This window comes from Dryobates pubescens, chromosome 32 (assembly GCF_014839835.1).
Source record: "Dryobates pubescens isolate bDryPub1 chromosome 32, bDryPub1.pri, whole genome shotgun sequence".
Taxonomy (NCBI): Eukaryota; Metazoa; Chordata; class Aves; order Piciformes; family Picidae; genus Dryobates; species Dryobates pubescens.
The window spans coordinates 7,724,563-7,740,771 of record NC_071643.1 but is presented as its reverse complement, the minus strand read 5'-3'; the positions used below and the strand labels follow the sequence as shown (position 1 = coordinate 7,740,771).

The 16,209-nt window shown below is 38.8% G+C and overlaps 1 protein-coding gene across 7 annotated transcripts in view; it reads left to right on the top strand.

Moving 5' to 3' along the window:
* U2SURP (U2 snRNP associated SURP domain containing) overlaps positions 1-16,209 on the top strand; it is a 47,774-nt gene that overhangs the window by 18,969 nt on the left and 12,596 nt on the right. For all 7 annotated transcript variants that reach the window (XM_054175525.1, XM_054175522.1, XM_054175521.1 and 4 more), the window contains 11 exons: positions 2,815-2,919; positions 4,006-4,072; positions 4,159-4,322; positions 5,366-5,528; positions 5,997-6,076; positions 7,039-7,126; positions 8,374-8,496; positions 9,876-10,032; positions 10,414-10,509; positions 11,305-11,371; positions 12,255-12,417. In XM_054175525.1, coding sequence (XP_054031500.1) covers positions 2,815-2,919; positions 4,006-4,072; positions 4,159-4,322; positions 5,366-5,528; positions 5,997-6,076; positions 7,039-7,126; positions 8,374-8,496; positions 9,876-10,032; positions 10,414-10,509; positions 11,305-11,371; positions 12,255-12,417 — 1,273 coding nt within the window. The remainder of the gene's footprint in view (positions 1-2,814; positions 2,920-4,005; positions 4,073-4,158; positions 4,323-5,365; positions 5,529-5,996; positions 6,077-7,038; positions 7,127-8,373; positions 8,497-9,875; positions 10,033-10,413; positions 10,510-11,304; positions 11,372-12,254; positions 12,418-16,209) is intronic.

The window sequence follows — 16,209 nt, the reverse complement described above, 5'->3', positions numbered from 1 at the left end:
GAAACAGTTAATTTGGGGCACTGAAAACGGCAGTTCTGCACTGCAAGGGTATTTCCGTGTTTTGGTTGCCGTCAGTGCTCCTCTCTTCACACTAGTCTAGGTACGCTCTTGCTCAGTTAAGCTAAAACCTTTTCCCAAACATAGGAACACAACACTGTTTTAAAAGTAAATAAGCACAAAAGATTACCAAATTCTCTTTGACATTGGCCTTGGTGAGCAACACCAGCTGAACTGTCTGCGGCAGCGGGGGACCAGGAAAACATCATGGGATGGATTGGGAAAGTATACAGTTTTTGACCAGACATTGGTACGATCGGCTCCAATAAATGTGGTTTTATTATAACTGAAAACCTCTTTTTTTTTTCTTTTTTTTTTTTTTTTTTCTTTTTTCCCTCCCCTTTTTTTTTCTTTTTGTTGGCCAACTTAAGCTAAATGACATTTTAAAATAATGCACTTAAAACTATCATCCTTTTGAAATACACTGTTTTAATTGTCACCAAGTCCCTTTTTTCTTTTGTTTTTTTTTTTTTGCGTGTGTTTGGGGGCAAGAAAGATTTGTGAAGCTAGTTGTAGTGCTATATTAACCTATTTGCCAATAGATGCTCAAATGCAGTAGTGTTTTTGATTAAATTTTAGGACAGTACAGTTTTTGTTGGGTAGAGACATGACTAACGAGGGCGACCAGGAGTCTTGATTTGAGAAACATTGAGTAGTAGAACAAGTACTTGTAAAACTGTACAGTGTTTACAGAGTGATGTAGCTTTCAGAGAAAAATGTTCCCATTTTATTTACTGTAGCATTTTGAAAGCTCCTATGATAAGAGAAGTTCATGTTAATTCAATTGTATTTGAAAATAACTGGTTGGTTTTTTCTGATGACTTTCAAAGGTGCTAATGCCAGCTGCTAAGACTATTACACTGTGCATCATATCCTGCCAAAATTTGGACTGAATTCAGTGGGATAATACATTTAATTATTCTCCTTTGAAAACGTTCAGTAGTGATTTTAACATCTTTTCTTGGTACTTAGTAAATGGGGAGCTGTGAATATACACAATTAAGTCTTTTTCTGGGAAACTAACATCCAAGTAGTCAGCCAAAACACATGTAACTCCCTCTTTCAGATGTGGGATGTATGGGATTTAGCTGTTTTTCATAGATCTGAAGGCTGTCCAAAGCAGATGTCCGTGTTCAAGCATAATCTGCTCTTACACAACTTTATTGTACTCAGTGAAAAAATGAATTTGGTTAAAAACCAACAATGTGATTCTGCAGGAAGCCAGAAGTGATCACCTTAAACTTGCCATAAAGTAAACGCATGGTGCAATAGCTCAGAGGCTTGAAAGCTAACTCTAACTTTTTCTTACTGATGTTTTCAAATACAATTAATATAACAAGAACAGTCTCGCTATTTAGAGTTTCAGAACACTGCTTTAAATAAAATGGCCACAGAATGACTGGACTGTGTCCTCTTTACCATGTTTCTGGGATTACAAAAAGCAAACAAGAAAATTGGGCTGTAGGTAGCTGTGTGGGGTTTTTTTTGCACAATATTTGAGGCAAATGTAGATTTCATGCTATCTGGTATCAACCAGAACATTTGCTAGGTTTGCAGATGGCAGGGGTAGCTTTTTATTACCGTTTTTAAGTTGAAAATTGGTTTTGAGCTAGTACATTTTATCTGGCAGAACCTTGGGTACTCATGCTAGAAAACTACCTCATTACTAAGTAGTAGTAGAAAATCCTGCAGCTTTTCAGTTGTACCAGTTTTAAAAGTTTTAATGATTTAAAAACTTGCTAGAAGGAGAGAACCAATATCTGTCTATTCAAGAAAGTATAAAAATGGAAAAATCTGTTTAAATTTTTTCTTTGCTTGCATCACATTCAAAAGATATGTATATGTCTTTGTAGGTAATCTGTAGTTGAAAATTTGGGACCCCGTTTCCAATAAACCCCCACAGGTTGGAAACTGGTCTTAACTCCTCTTTACAAAGCTTATTTGACTGTCTCCTGTTAGTGTGCTTCTAAGTGGCTCTGCATTTTCAGATGTGGCACTTCACATCTGCTTCTTGCCTGCCTCCCGATGCAGTGCTGAACAAACCAAATACAGATGATTTTTAAAATGTTGTAATTAAAAAAAAAAAAAAGTGATTTGATTCACTTGAGTTCCTGAGAGAGGAATTACTGAATGGTATGACATGAAGTGATGGATAATTTTGTTCTATGCCAGTAGTTGAGTCTTGACCAAATAGGGATTATCTAAATTTAATAATGTCATTACCCTGTTTGGCATCAGGAAGGCTATTTGCCTTTCATATTGAATAGTTTGAAAGTTGAATGCAGTTTCTATTGAATATTCAAAACTTGGTGTGTTTAATTTTGAGCATAACATTCAGCCACTTGTTCTTCTGTAAAACTTCAGTGGATACTTCGGTCCTAGTGCTAGACAATTTAGGTGAGGGCTTAGTTTTTAATCGCTAATTGTACTTTGGTGTTCAGTTGTCCATTTTTATTGATAAAGGACTATTAAGCTTCTGTTAAGCCAGAGATGGTTGTAGACTAAGCTGTGGAAATTCAGGGAAAAAAGTGTCCTCTTAAATTCTTACTCCACTGCTCCTAGGCATGTTTTTATTTTAGAACGCCCGTGTCTTTGATGCAAGGCTATAATATGTTCCATGTTACCTTATCTTCTACACAGTTTTCTTAACAATACAGCAAAATAATCTCCTGCACAGTTGTAGTGTCTTAGGTGGAGTGTAGTTTTATATAGTGTTAGGTCTGAATCAATTTTTCTTTAACTGTGTTGTTGTTGTAGGAATTTGCTCGCTTTGATACACCGAATGATAGAGTTTGTGGTACGGGAAGGGCCTATGTTTGAAGCCATGATCATGAACCGAGAAATCAACAACCCGATGTTCAGGTGATTATGACATTGAAAATATTGAGTGCATTTGATTTGAAGCACTGTTGCTCATATCTTGCATTTCTGAAATACTACTAAGAGTTGGTACACTTTGTCTTATATTTATGTGCAGGTTTAAATTTTACAAATGCCTGTGCTATCTTTTTATGAAGAATATGCCTTTTTTTTTTTGCCAGTTGCTACTAATTTGCGTGTATAAAATACTATATATGATGTATAAATGCATTTTATAGTTAGGTATAATAAATAAAATTACTTTTCTGAGGAATTCCAAATCATCAGTGGAAGTGGGAACATTTATTTCTCAAAAAGAAGAATAACCAAACCAGACAGACCAGCTCAATCTAAAGTCCAGTCTTCCTGGAGCCTGATTTTTAACCTTTAGTAAGATCTGGGGGCCCTTTTTCTTTGATGTCAATGCAAATAGGGTTAAAATTTAGAGGACATAGTGAAGCTGTCAAGATTTCCAACTCCTGTCATTAATGGAATAAAAAAAGGATCGGTTTCCAGTTTTTCTGTAAAATGCAATTTCTGAAAAACTGTTTCAGGGAAATAATAAATGACATTTCAAAAAGACAAAATACAGAGGTCAGAATATCTTGGCCATTAAAAGTTAGCTGGTTTTAATTTATTTTTTTTCCTGGCCTTGTCAAGAGCATTGGAAAATTTCAAGCCATTTAGCATTTCATCTGTGCAGCCTAAACATGTAAATATGTTTCCCTACACCACTTGTAGTGAGGCTGCAGTTGCCCTCCATATTGCACTGGTGATGCTTCTGCTTTACTGTGGGGCTGCACAGTCATTCTATCTGACTGTGTTCTGCTTTTAACCTCTGAGAAATGCTGTGTTTTTGTGGAATTCAGCTCTCCACTTTGCAGATTGCATACATATGTGTGTGGAGTGGTTGCACTGGTTCTGCACAGCTGTGCTGTAGGTGTATGTGATTTTTAGCTATCTTGAGCTCACTTGGTAGCTGACTTGGAATTCTAAAAAGGATTTGGTTAAATTTCTTTATTCCTTTGAATTTGCTTTATAAATAATTTGTAATAAGTTTTGTTTCTCTTTTTTTGCTCTTTGGTTTAGGTTTTTATTTGAAAACCAGACTCCAGCCCATGTATATTACAGATGGAAGCTTTATTCAATTCTTCAGGCAAGTAGAGTTTTAGTGACAATTCCTACCTTGAAACATAGTGAAATAAAAGAACACCAAAATAAAAATGCTTTTGTTTTTTGTAGGGAGATGCTCCAACCAAGTGGAGGACAGAAGATTTCCGAATGTTCAAGAATGGATCGTTTTGGAGGCCACCACCATTGAACCCGTACTTGCATGGGATGTCAGAAGAGCAAGAAACAGAAGCATTTGTGGAGGAAACAAACAAGAAGGGTGCACTTAAGGAAGAGTATGAACTTCCATCCATTTATGATGCTGTTTTAACTGCTTGGATTTTTTTGGCTGTTGTACTTTTGTAGTTATGTCATCCCTGAGACGTTACCACATTGGGGATAATATTACTTAGAAGCTCTCTTAATCTCAGTGCTTTCCAGTTAGTCTTTTTTTCTTTTGATTATATTTGTTGCTAAGAATATGTTTTGGATTTGATTAGATTTGTCATCATTAAACAATGAGTCATTTCAACCCAATTGTTAACCCTTTATTTGAAGGGCATTGGGAAGAGAAGAGTTTTTGCCCATTTTTCTGTACCTAGCTGTTGCAGGGGGGAATATATGGTGCCTTTCTCAGCATTGTTATGGTCTTGAGAAGTAAACAGTAATCTTGAGAGCAGTTATTAATAAGCAGGAAGAGGCAGATCATAGATCTTTGCTGTGACTTCTGATTGTGTTTGGGATGGGTATGGTAGTGGAGATACAGAGAGGGTTTTCTTGATTTTGCTGTTACTGTTCCAACTGTGTCTTAGCATGTGGGTTTCATTTCTTTTATTCTTTTCGTCATAGTTCAGATGTGAGTCATGGTTCTGGAGGTTTTAATGCATTATTTATTATATCTTCTTTTTGAAAGGCTCCAAAATTACTGTTTTAAAGAGTGTTCTCTATGTATGATGGTCAGGAAAGACCTGAAATATTTCATACTAGCTTTCTGAATCTAATGTTTCTTACTCTATGGCAGAAATTACTTGCATGCTTTAGATTTATGCATTTTGGTTTGGCTTAAACTAAACCCAAAAAGAGAATTACTTTATTAGAGATACTGATCTTCAGCATTAGACACTTCTGAGTTAATTTTCCCTGGTTTCTGTATGTAGTCCAGACTCAAGAGGGAACATTTTTGCACTTTTTATGTAATGTGGATGCGTGTGTTCATACATCACTGAAAAAAGCAACAGAATGCAGACATATTTAAAATTCCTTTTATTCTAAAGATGGAAAAATTCCCTAAAGCACTGTTAATGTTACATTGAAAGTATTCAAATTCCTGGTATTTCAGACAGAGGGACAAATTAGAGGAAATTCTGCGTGGATTAACTCCTCGGAAGAACGACATTGGTGACGCAATGGTTTTCTGTCTAAATAATGCAGAAGCTGCTGAAGAAATTGTAGACTGCATTACAGAATCATTGTCCATTCTGAAGACACCTCTTCCAAAGAAGGTATGGTGATTCTATACAACTTTGTGTTCTGGGGGAAGAGCTGGCTTAACAGCACACATAAAATTTACAAGCATCCGAAGTTTCAGATAGCATTGAAGTTCTGCGTTAAAATGTGGGCATGAATTTAAGTATGCTCTTTTCCTGGGGGATTTGGTTAGATATTTTTATTCTTTCTGAACCCACTTCACCTTACTGTGAAATTGAAGCCAGCAGAATAGTGTGTTCAGATAAGAAAATGAAATTGGAATACTATGGTCTGTCCTTTATAATACAGTATTATAGTGGCTAGTACCCTGTAGCATCAGGGGACAAATTGTGTCTCAGCATGTTTATTAACAGTATAACTGTGTTCTAATTTGGTATTTCTAGATAGTTTAAACTATCTCATGTTCTTTCTGGAAAAATGCATGTATTTTCAGGGCAATTTAAACTCTGGAGTTATATTAATTTGGACCTTCTTTATTGTAGATTGCAAGGTTGTATCTCGTGTCAGATGTGTTATACAACTCTTCAGCTAAAGTTGCCAATGCTTCCTACTATAGAAAATTGTAAGTACAGTGTTTTAGGTGACTGATGATTTAAAAAAGGAAGAACATCCTAAGATTCAGTTTTGTACATTCCTGGGTAAAAGTGGTTGTATAGAAATCCACAATTTTCTTATTAGGATACTGTTACAACACTCAAGATATATATGTCTCTTTGCATGTTACTATGTAGGGTTGCTTCCTAATGCAAAATGAAGTGTATATCCCCTATGCAAGGGGACCACTTGCCTGGAACCTCATATAAGTGAAAGTAATTCAATCACCTTTTACAGAAAGAGAGCATGTAGATAGTATTCAAGATAATGATACAGCAAATAATCCATGTGAAGAAGTCAATTTATGAGATAGATCTTTGTTTTTAAGGCACTGAGCAGAATTTAGGAAAAATCTTCCTCGGGAGAGTACCTTTGTCCTGTTTAGATACTCAGTTCTATTTCCTGGCATCTCCCTGATGTTATGGTAATGTGAGGGTGAATATTCAGCATGTTATGAAACTGTAGCGATAGCAATTGATGCTTTATTGTTGTAGTGTCATTGCTGTGGCAGTTTACTTCTTGCACATTGAGAGAAGCTCAAGGGATACTAGGCAGCTGTTATTCCCTGTGCTTTCATTGAGTAGATCAGAATAAAAATGTAACCAATAATTTTTTAGAAATAGAAATTTAATTTTGAGACAATTCTTTCATTGTATCTAAGGTGGTAAAACTCTTTTATCCTCCTCCAGTCTTTTAAGGCTATAACAAGGGACTGCAGCAGATGTGAAGATCTCTCTTCACAGTTCTGTTGTTGTCCAAGGTGTTTTAATCTGTAGTAATCATATTTGCTTTATAGTTCAGTTCATGGCTACTATAGGGATCAGAACCCTGTGCCTTTGAGTCCTGTGTCCCAGGTATTTTCATGAATTATGTATGTCCAGAAAGCATATATTACAAAGTTTAACTTAAGAAATGTATGTTTAATTCTAGTTTTGAAACAAAATTATGTCAGATATTCTCTGATCTCAATGCTACTTACCGTACAATACAAGGCCATTTACAGTCTGAAAATTTCAAGGTACGTATTTCATTGTTCTTTACGTGATATACAAGTCAAATAAGTAAATATTCCTGCACAGGAGATTACATACTATGATAGGTGGCTTAGACCTCAAGCTTCCTAGTTCAGCTTTACTTGTTTTCCTTGTTTGGTGGATTTTTAAAGTTTTTTTAAATAAAAAGTCTACTCTCTTGGAAAAGTAGCTTTGAAATTAAGGAAGGAAGTTAGCATCGTGCAGCTGAAGTGTACTGGTAGATAGGTAGCTGTGGAGTTGGGACAGTACCTATCTAGTACTTTCATTGCAAACGAGGCCTTGTAGCTTTCTAGTTATTTTTGGGCCATCTCTATTTGAGTTTCAAAAATCTGGGCAGCTCAATGTGGCAAGAAGCTGCTGGACGTAACAGTGTGAAGTTTTAATCATTTGCATGGATAGTTAGGCTGTATTTGTTGAGGTCTCATAACAGTCTGACAAGGGGTAGTTGAGAGCGATTTTTGAAGTACAGTGCTCTGCTTCTCACTGCTCTCATGCTCACCCTGGCTTTTCCTTCTGTTTTAAAGATGCCTCTGCTGTTTTGGTTTTTTCATTTTTCCCCCCATTTAAATCATAAGCTTCAACTACAAGGCCTACAGTGTAGTTAGTTTTTCTGTATTAAGGTCTTGATCCTGCTTGTCCTACCTTCTTTCCTCTGAGTTGCTCTAGATTGAGAGTGAGTTTTAGTGTATTGTAAAGACAGGCAGTAGAATTACAATTTGGTTTTTTTACATCTGCATCTCCAGCTACATTCAATGTGTCCAGCTTGAGCTTAAGCCTTTCATTTCAAATATGCTTAACTTCTGCAAAAAATGAAAGTAGGAACATAATCTCCATGTGAGTAACCCAGGGCTAATTTTAGTTATATTACAAAGGAAAGCTATTTTCTTTTATGTTTACTAGAGGAACCTGCTTCATACATCTGGGCAGAATGCAGTTTACTATGGTATAGGAACTCTGAACAGCTGAAACAGATAATGCAAGAGGAATTAGAAAGGAAAATGGAACCCAGTGAGATTTTTGTTTTGTTTTCAAGTAGTGCCTATATACATAATTTTTAAACATTACTTATCTTGCTCAGCATAGTGTCATTGTAGTATATTCTGGTATGGAACTAGTTAGGAGTGTCTGTCTGCAGCAGTAGTTAGTTCTCTGTGGTGTATTTCCAATCACTTAAAATGTCTTAATTCAAGTTTATTAGCATGGTGTGTGTTTTTCTTGCTATTCCTTCTAGCAACGGGTAATGACGTGCTTCCGAGCATGGGAAGACTGGGCAATCTATCCAGAACCATTTCTGATCAAGCTACAGAATATATTCTTGGGGCTTGTAAATATCATGGAAGATAAAGAAACAGAGGTAAGTGACCTTGATAGTGCTGCTAGCAGGTGGTGTGGGAAAGGGTGTATATATAAAATAGGTCTAGCAAGGATTATTTTCATGTTCCTAGGTGAAGAAACTCGCCTTTTTTCTTTTTTTCCCCCTCTTTTCTCTGACTCCTGCCTCTTTAATTCAGGTGTAATGGATATTTTCAGATGCAAATGCAATCTTAATTTGTTTATGCATTTTTTGCATGTGGATTAGGTGCTGTGATATAGTTACACTGTGAAACATTTCAGAGCAAAAACCAGTGCAGTGGCAGGTATTTCCTTTGTATTGGAAATACTCTGTAGTATCTGTCTGTGAATTTTGAGTTAGACTCTTGGGTGTTAGGCTTAATGTCTGAGAGTTCTAAGCAGCTAGGCATCTGGCTACCTGAATCATCCATTTTAGTTTTGTGAGTGCCACTCTTGGGTGTAATACAGCCATCAGCTCTTACTTTGAGAGGAAGGTTATGACAAGTCATTTAAACTGGTGGTTTAGTCTTTGCTGTGTTGTGTTGGAATAGTTAGTTGTTAACTTGTTAACTTTCTAATTATGCTGCAGCATTTAAATAGATTTTTGTTTTCCTTTAGAGAGGTTGTTTTAAAGAGGATGTTAGTTAAACAGGATTTTAGTTATTCTGTAGTACATTCCATAGACATGTAAAAATTTCAGTTTTTTGAAGTGCTGTGCTTAAAATTTCCAGAACACCATTAATACTGAATGTGTACTGATCTGGTTACAGGTAAATTGTCTAAGAGAATCAAGACAGTGAACACGAATAAATGGATGTTTATTTAGGATAAGTTTATTTTTTAACTCTCTGGAAGCATGCTTGTAGAACAGCAGGAAGGAGACCAATGTGTAATTGAAAGGTTACCTTATTTCACTTAGCAGCAGAGCAGTTTGAAAGTGTAGCCATGAAGGGCAGTGCCTGTGGCTAACACCTTGGGATATGTAGGTGTATTTATCGTTTCGTGTTCCTGTGAAATAGTTAATATCTGCCAGTTGTTTGGACTACTGGTTCTCAGGGAATCTTCTATATGTAGAAAGTATAATTTATTTCACTGTAGGTGTCTCATTTCAAGCTAAACCTCATCTTAATAAAACTTCTTTTAAATACAGCTATTGCAAACCTTCTAGTATGTTGTGGGCAAATTCCAAGTGCTTACTTAGTATTTTTTATGGGGGGCTGTTGCCATATTTTTCCTCTGCAATAAACTACTCTGCTTGGCAGCAAAAATTGTTACAAGTTTTGGGTTTGTGGTTTCAGGTATTTTTAAAGCTATTCCTTTAAAAAGAAATTAATGAATAGTTGGAGTGAAGTAAAGAAAAACAGTGTAGATTTTATTCTTGAAATTACTGTTTGCTTTCAGGAAGTACCAGATGATCTTGATGGAGCTCCCATTGAGGAAGAGCTTGACGGTGCACCGCTAGAAGATGTGGACGGAATTCCCATTGATGCTGCTCCCATTGATGATCTTGATGGAGTCCCAATTAAATCACTGGATGATGATCTCGATGGAATTCCTTGTATGAAATATTTCAGCTTTACTTTCAATTTGAATCTTCAGGTTTTGATGTTTTGGGTTTTTTTTTCTTCATTTCCCTCAAGTAGCTTTAACAAGTACAGAGAGAATTAACACTGCATGGAGCTTTGCAGGGTGTTGAATTGATTAATTAAATTTTGTTCTAGGAAGAATTAGTTTAAAAGCTGTTTTTAGATTGTAATTGCTTCAGACATACAGTAGGTATCTTCTGATGTTGTGCACATGAATTTCCATATCCTATTTTGTTTGCAAACAATAAACCAGTAAAATATACTTCTGTATTTAACTCTGATTGTTACAGGAAGTTTTCCCATTTGACCTTCTGAAGCTTTAGAAATGATTTTTCTCTGTCTTTTTCCATCAGTGGATGCAGCTGAAGACTCAAAAAAGAATGAGCCTATCTTTAAAGTTGCTCCTTCGAAGTGGGAAGCGGTGGATGAATCAGAACTGGAAGCTCAAGGTTAGTTTTCAAAGTATATATTGAACTGTGGTTTAGGCACAGCTGACAGCTAAGCACCATGCAGCTTCTCACTTCCTTGCCACCCTCTTCTCCTGCCCCAGTGGGATGGGAAGGAGAATTGGGAGAAAAAGGCAAAGCCCTATGGCTTCAGAGAAGGACAGTTTAATCAAGCAACATGAAAAGAGAAGAAACAACAGTAATAACAATAATGGTAATAAACTAATATATAAAACAGGTGGTTTGCAATGCAACTGTTCACCACCCAGTCTACCACCCAGCCTGCCCAGCTCCCCCTCTATATAGTAAGCTTGTCTGTCACTGTGGTTGTGGGCTCTTCCCAGCTTCTTGTGAAATAAGAAAACTTAATGTTACTTAGCTATTTTCAGCTGATCTGTTGAAAAATGCTAGTGTGATTTCTGTAGTAATACACTGGATTTTCAGTTGTAACTTTTTTGTTACAAGTGCAGAAAATAGTGTGTTCAGTAGCTGCTTCAATAATGTGCCAAACTTTTAAAGTAATTTCCCATTAAGAACAAATATAGAAGAAAAATCTGGGTATGTGATTGTCAGTCTTCCAAAATGTACTTGCCTGCTTTTGAAGGATATGCAGTGTAAGTGAGGAGTATCTTTTCTGATAACATCCAGTTTGAGTGTTTCTATCAAATAGTCTGCATTAGGTGTTAAATGCTGGTAAACTTTATCACATTGTAATTTTTAGTATATCCACAAATACTGATTTTTTTCAGATTAAGTGATAGCTTTTTCTGTTAAAATTGTCTTTTCTGTCTCTTCTAGCTGTTACTACTTCTAAGTGGGAGCTTTTTGATCAACATGAAGAATCTGAAGAAGAGGAAATTCAAAAGTAAATAGTTTTTCATTCTGATGAATAAATACTCATTTTCTGCCTCTAAGGTTGAATGTCTATGGAACTCCCTATAAGATATCCATGTATTAGAAGAGCAGAATAAAAATTCAGTTTTGAAAGTAGGAAAATAAGTAAATAGAGAACAATCAGAATTTTAGTGCAGCATGCTTTTGGTCCCTTTTCTTTTTCTTTCCCTCACACAATAAATTACACCATCTGGTACAGCTGTTAAATCAGCATCAGTTTAAAGATTAAGGTTGATAAATAATAAGAGCTCAGATAGTAGTATTTTACATCTTGGAAATTTTGATGTCAGATATGTATGAATGTATCTACACCTCTGCATTTTGCTTTCAGGGCAGAAACAGTGAATAATGTTCTGATCTATATATCTCTTCTGTGCCATCTGTGGCTTTTGAGCAGTCCTTTTACTTTGTTTTTCAGGCCATTGAGAGCATCCCTTAACAATGTTTTGAACACCTTCCTGGGTTGCACATAGATCTGCAGCACTCTAGTGGCCAGTCTGGGAATATCACTAAATATCTGCCATGTCTCAGCTCTGTCTCCAAAAAGCATAAGAGAACAATCAGAGCACTTAAAGAGATTTTGAGATAGTGGACTGATTATGTAGCTGAGCTAGATAGGGACTTGATAACTGTAAGTTTCAGAAATACTTCTGTAAATTATCTGAGTAATAAAAACCAGTGATTAATTGAAATACTAAGATGCTTGTCTCACAGGCAGAGACTGTAGCTGCAGACTTTTACATAACAATCTTACTTAACAGATTTTGAAACTAGTAACTAATTAGAGATGCTAAGCAGGAGAGATAGGTAACTCTTAAATACATCTATGTTAATTCTCTATGTTTTTTGTAAAGTCAAGAAGAAGAAAGTGAAGACGAGGAAGACACACAGAGTTCCAAGTCAGAAGAACAGCACATATATTCCAATCCCATTAAAGAAGAAATGCCTGAATCCAAGTCATCAGTCAAATATTCAGAAATGAGTGAAGAAAAGCGTGCCAAACTCCGAGAGATAGAGGTCAGTATATGGGGTTTTGTGCCACCCTTCCGTATCTCTCCAGTCCTCCTGCCTCTGACAAGTTCTTTCTATAAAATGGGGGCTTATTTTTGCTGAAATCATTATAGCCCTGTTAGATAGTAGGGTTTTTTTTCAGTCCAGTGTATTTTACAAAGGTATGTTTGTTTACAGCCTGTCCTTCTTTTGGCTTTTAAAGCAACACAGGAAAAAAATGAAAAATCATATCAAGGGATAGTGCACACTGAGAACTACTTGTCTTTTCCAGTGTCCTTTTGAAGTATCATTGATAACCTCAGATTGCTTGGATTCCTCCATGCTTTCCTCCTCTTGGCAACTGGGGAGTGCCTTTTGGATGTGGCCTTAGTCCTGTGCCTTTCTTGTTCTCTCATGTCTCTTGCCTTGAAGTGTCCATATTTTATTGCATTTAAAAGTTGCTCTTTTCACTGTGTTAGCCATTAAACAAAATAGATGCAACTAAACCAGGTAGTCCTGGAAATGGGGCATTTTAATTGAAAACCTACATGCACTTCAGAAGGATTACTACTTTTATTCTTTCTCCAAGCATAGATATTAGCATAGCTGTCAAGGTGGTTGAGTACAGTTTCTTGGGTCTTCCTGCTGACCTCTGAGCCTGTGACTGACTGAGAAGGTACCTTGAATTTAGCATGAGCTTTGTCCAGCAGTGTAGCCTTTCAGCAATACAGTGCCATACAAAACCAGGTTTAAAATTACATGCCATTTCCCAGTTTGTATTCAGTATTAAAGCCCATACTGAATATTAGAATTGTTACACCTCCTGGTCAGTGCATTAAAATGATATTAAGGCACTGCAAAACTACTTGTTGCAGTTGTAGCATCTCCAAGTGACAGATTATAATTTGGGTAATGTTTTGAAGGTAGAATTGTGGCTGTCTACCTGTTCATGCTATAATGTTAGCTAAAATCAGATGCTAGCAAACTCCCATAATACTCTTCTAAAATGTACAAGCAATATTATTTTAATATGTTACAACTATTGTTTCTCCCAGATATGCTCCTGTTTAATAATGCAGGTTATTAAAATTAATGGACTATAACTAAGCACTTAGAAACCTCTTGGCTTTATAGCACTTTGAAAGTGCAGGATGCATAACCATTTGTGAGTTAATTCTGAATTTGAGAAAAGCTAAATGGGATTTATGACTGACTTGACTTGTAGTGGCAGTAGTTCAGTAGGAAATACATAATGACTGACTGCTGAAAGTACAAGTGAAGCTAGTTTTCATTTTGCTGTAATAATGATTGTAGCAGTTATGGAAAGGGCGCCTGTCAGACTGAGTATCTGGTTTATAGATGTTGCCTTGGCAGTTGTGGAGGCTGATTAAGAAGTGATTTAGTTTAACCATTGTAAGTTCTACACAAGCACAAGTGCTGCAAATTGTTCTATCTGTAACAATTTTAGTGGTAAATATTTGAGATTTTCAAGTGCACCATCTTTGTTCTTTATGGTAATTAAATTACCATCAGAGTTTCACACTTGAAGTCACTTGAAAAGGGCAGTGGTTTTTTGTTGTTGTTTTCCTAACACCTCAGACATTATGTAGAAGTACTTAAATTTCAAAATGTATCCTCAAGTTTGACAGGAAAGTACTCCCTGTACTACTTTTAAAGCATTCACTCTCAGAATTTCATATCCACTACAGAACGAGTTGAGTTGGAAGAGACCTTTGAAGGTCATCTAGGCCAACCTCCCTGAAGTGAGCAGGGACACCTTCAAATAGGTCAGGCTCCTTAGAGCCCTATCCCAACCTGACCTTGGATGTTTCCAGGGATGGGGCATCTGCCAGCTCTCTGGGCAGCCTGTGCTAGTGTTTCCCTACCCTCATTGTAAAAAAACCCCTTTCTTTATAGCTAGTCTGAATCTCCTCTCTTAGTTTAAAACCATCTCCTCTTGTCCTCTCACAAGAGGTCCTACTAAAAACACTACCCTCATCTTTCTGTGAGGCCCCCATTAAGTACTAAAATGCCACAAGAGGGTCCCCCAGAAGCCTTCTCCAGGCTGAACAGCTGCTTACTTTCTGGAACAACATGCTGGCTTTAACCTGTGTGGAGCCCATCACACGCTCTCTCAGTATTTGAGGGATGTCTGCTTACTCACAGGCCCACAGTGGCCCCATGGGTGTTAAGCTCTGGTGCCAGGTAATAGGTGTGGTCTCTGAGCGCCATGAGAGAGGGGAGAAACAGCACAAAATCTGTACTTGAGATCCAAGTGGCAGAGGATGCATGAGGGGTGCTCAGGAGTGGGCCACCAAAGGGCAGGGACAAGCTTCCTAGGCATAGGGACTGCCTCAGGAACAGCACCCCAAAGGCTTCCTCTGAAGGGTGGTGAGCAGAGGGGAGGTAGGTGAGATGCCAGTGGGCGGAGCTGTGCATGGGGGGCACATCACCCTGATGGCACAATGCCATCACCTGGCAACGGTAACACGGCAGTGCCAGTGCCCCAGACAGTATAAAAGGGAGCGTCCTCCTGTGCCTGCTGCCAGACCCTGACCTGGGAGCAGCACAGAGACATCCCAGAGGAGGCCCTTGAGGAACCAGTGGAAGTAGTTGGTGAGGGCTGAGGGAGGAAGGCCAGAAGCTAGACTAGGCTGCTGAAGATGAGAAGAACTGCCAGTTTCTGGAGGTGCCTGAGGGAATCAGGATTTTTCAGCTTTGAGGAGCACTGCAGAGCATCCCTTCTGGAGCCAGCAGCTGTAAGAAATGGGATGCAGAGAAGTTGCCAGGGTATCCAGTGCTTTGGAGCACCCACTGGTGTCCTGCCAGGCACAGGAAAAGATTCCTGCCCTCGAGGTTAAATCAGGCTGGGGGCATTTGGCCACTCTCAGAAATACCTGAGATGGCTCCAGGGTGAGGGAGAGCAGAGCTTGGGCATCTCTTGGGAGGCGTGACCAGCCTGTGGGAGGAGGAAGCAGGTCCTGCTCACATGCTCAGGGAGTAGCCGATCGCCACTGCTGGGGTCAGGAAGGAATTTTTTCCCCCGGGGCAGATTGGCCCTGGTCCCCGGGGGTTTTTTGCCTTCCTCTGCAGCACTGAGCATGACCACTTGTCAAGGCTCCTCTGATTCCCCTTGGCTGGGTCCCTGCCTGCTGCTCATGCACCACGAAGATGGCCTCTCGTGCCCTGCAGCTGGGGGGAGGAAGGCTTTTTTCCCCCGAGTGGGCTAGTAAATGCCTGTGGGGTTTTTTTACCTTCCTCTGCAGCGCAGAGCATGGTCCCTGGCCAGGCCTCCTTTGGGCCATTGTGGCCAGGAGCCTGCTTTGTGCTTCCACAAAGGTGGCCTCTCGTGCCCCGCATCCGGGGGGAGGAAAATGTCTTTACTCCCAGGACGGGGAAGCTTCTTGGGTTCCCCTGGAGCTGCTTCCTTTCCTCTGTAGCATTGAGCACATCCCCTTGTCAGCCTCCTCTGGTTCTTCTTGGCTAGGTTCATGCTGCTGCTCATGCACCACAGAGATGACCTCTCGGGCCCCGCATCCGGGGAGAGGAAACTTTCCTGACTCCGCAGCCGGGGAAGCTCCTTGGGTTCCTCAGGGGTTGTTTCTCTTCCTCTGTAGCACTGAGCACAGCCCCTTGTCAGCGCTCCCCTGGGCCCTTTTGGCTCGGTTCTTTGCTGCTGCTGTGCTCAGGCACCGTGGAGATGGCCTCCTGTGCCCCGCATCCGGGGGGAGAAAGCTTTCTATGCTCCTAGGACGGGGAAGCTTCTTGGGTTCCCCTGGAGCTGCTTCCTTTCCTCTGTAGCACTGAGCGCAGTCTTTT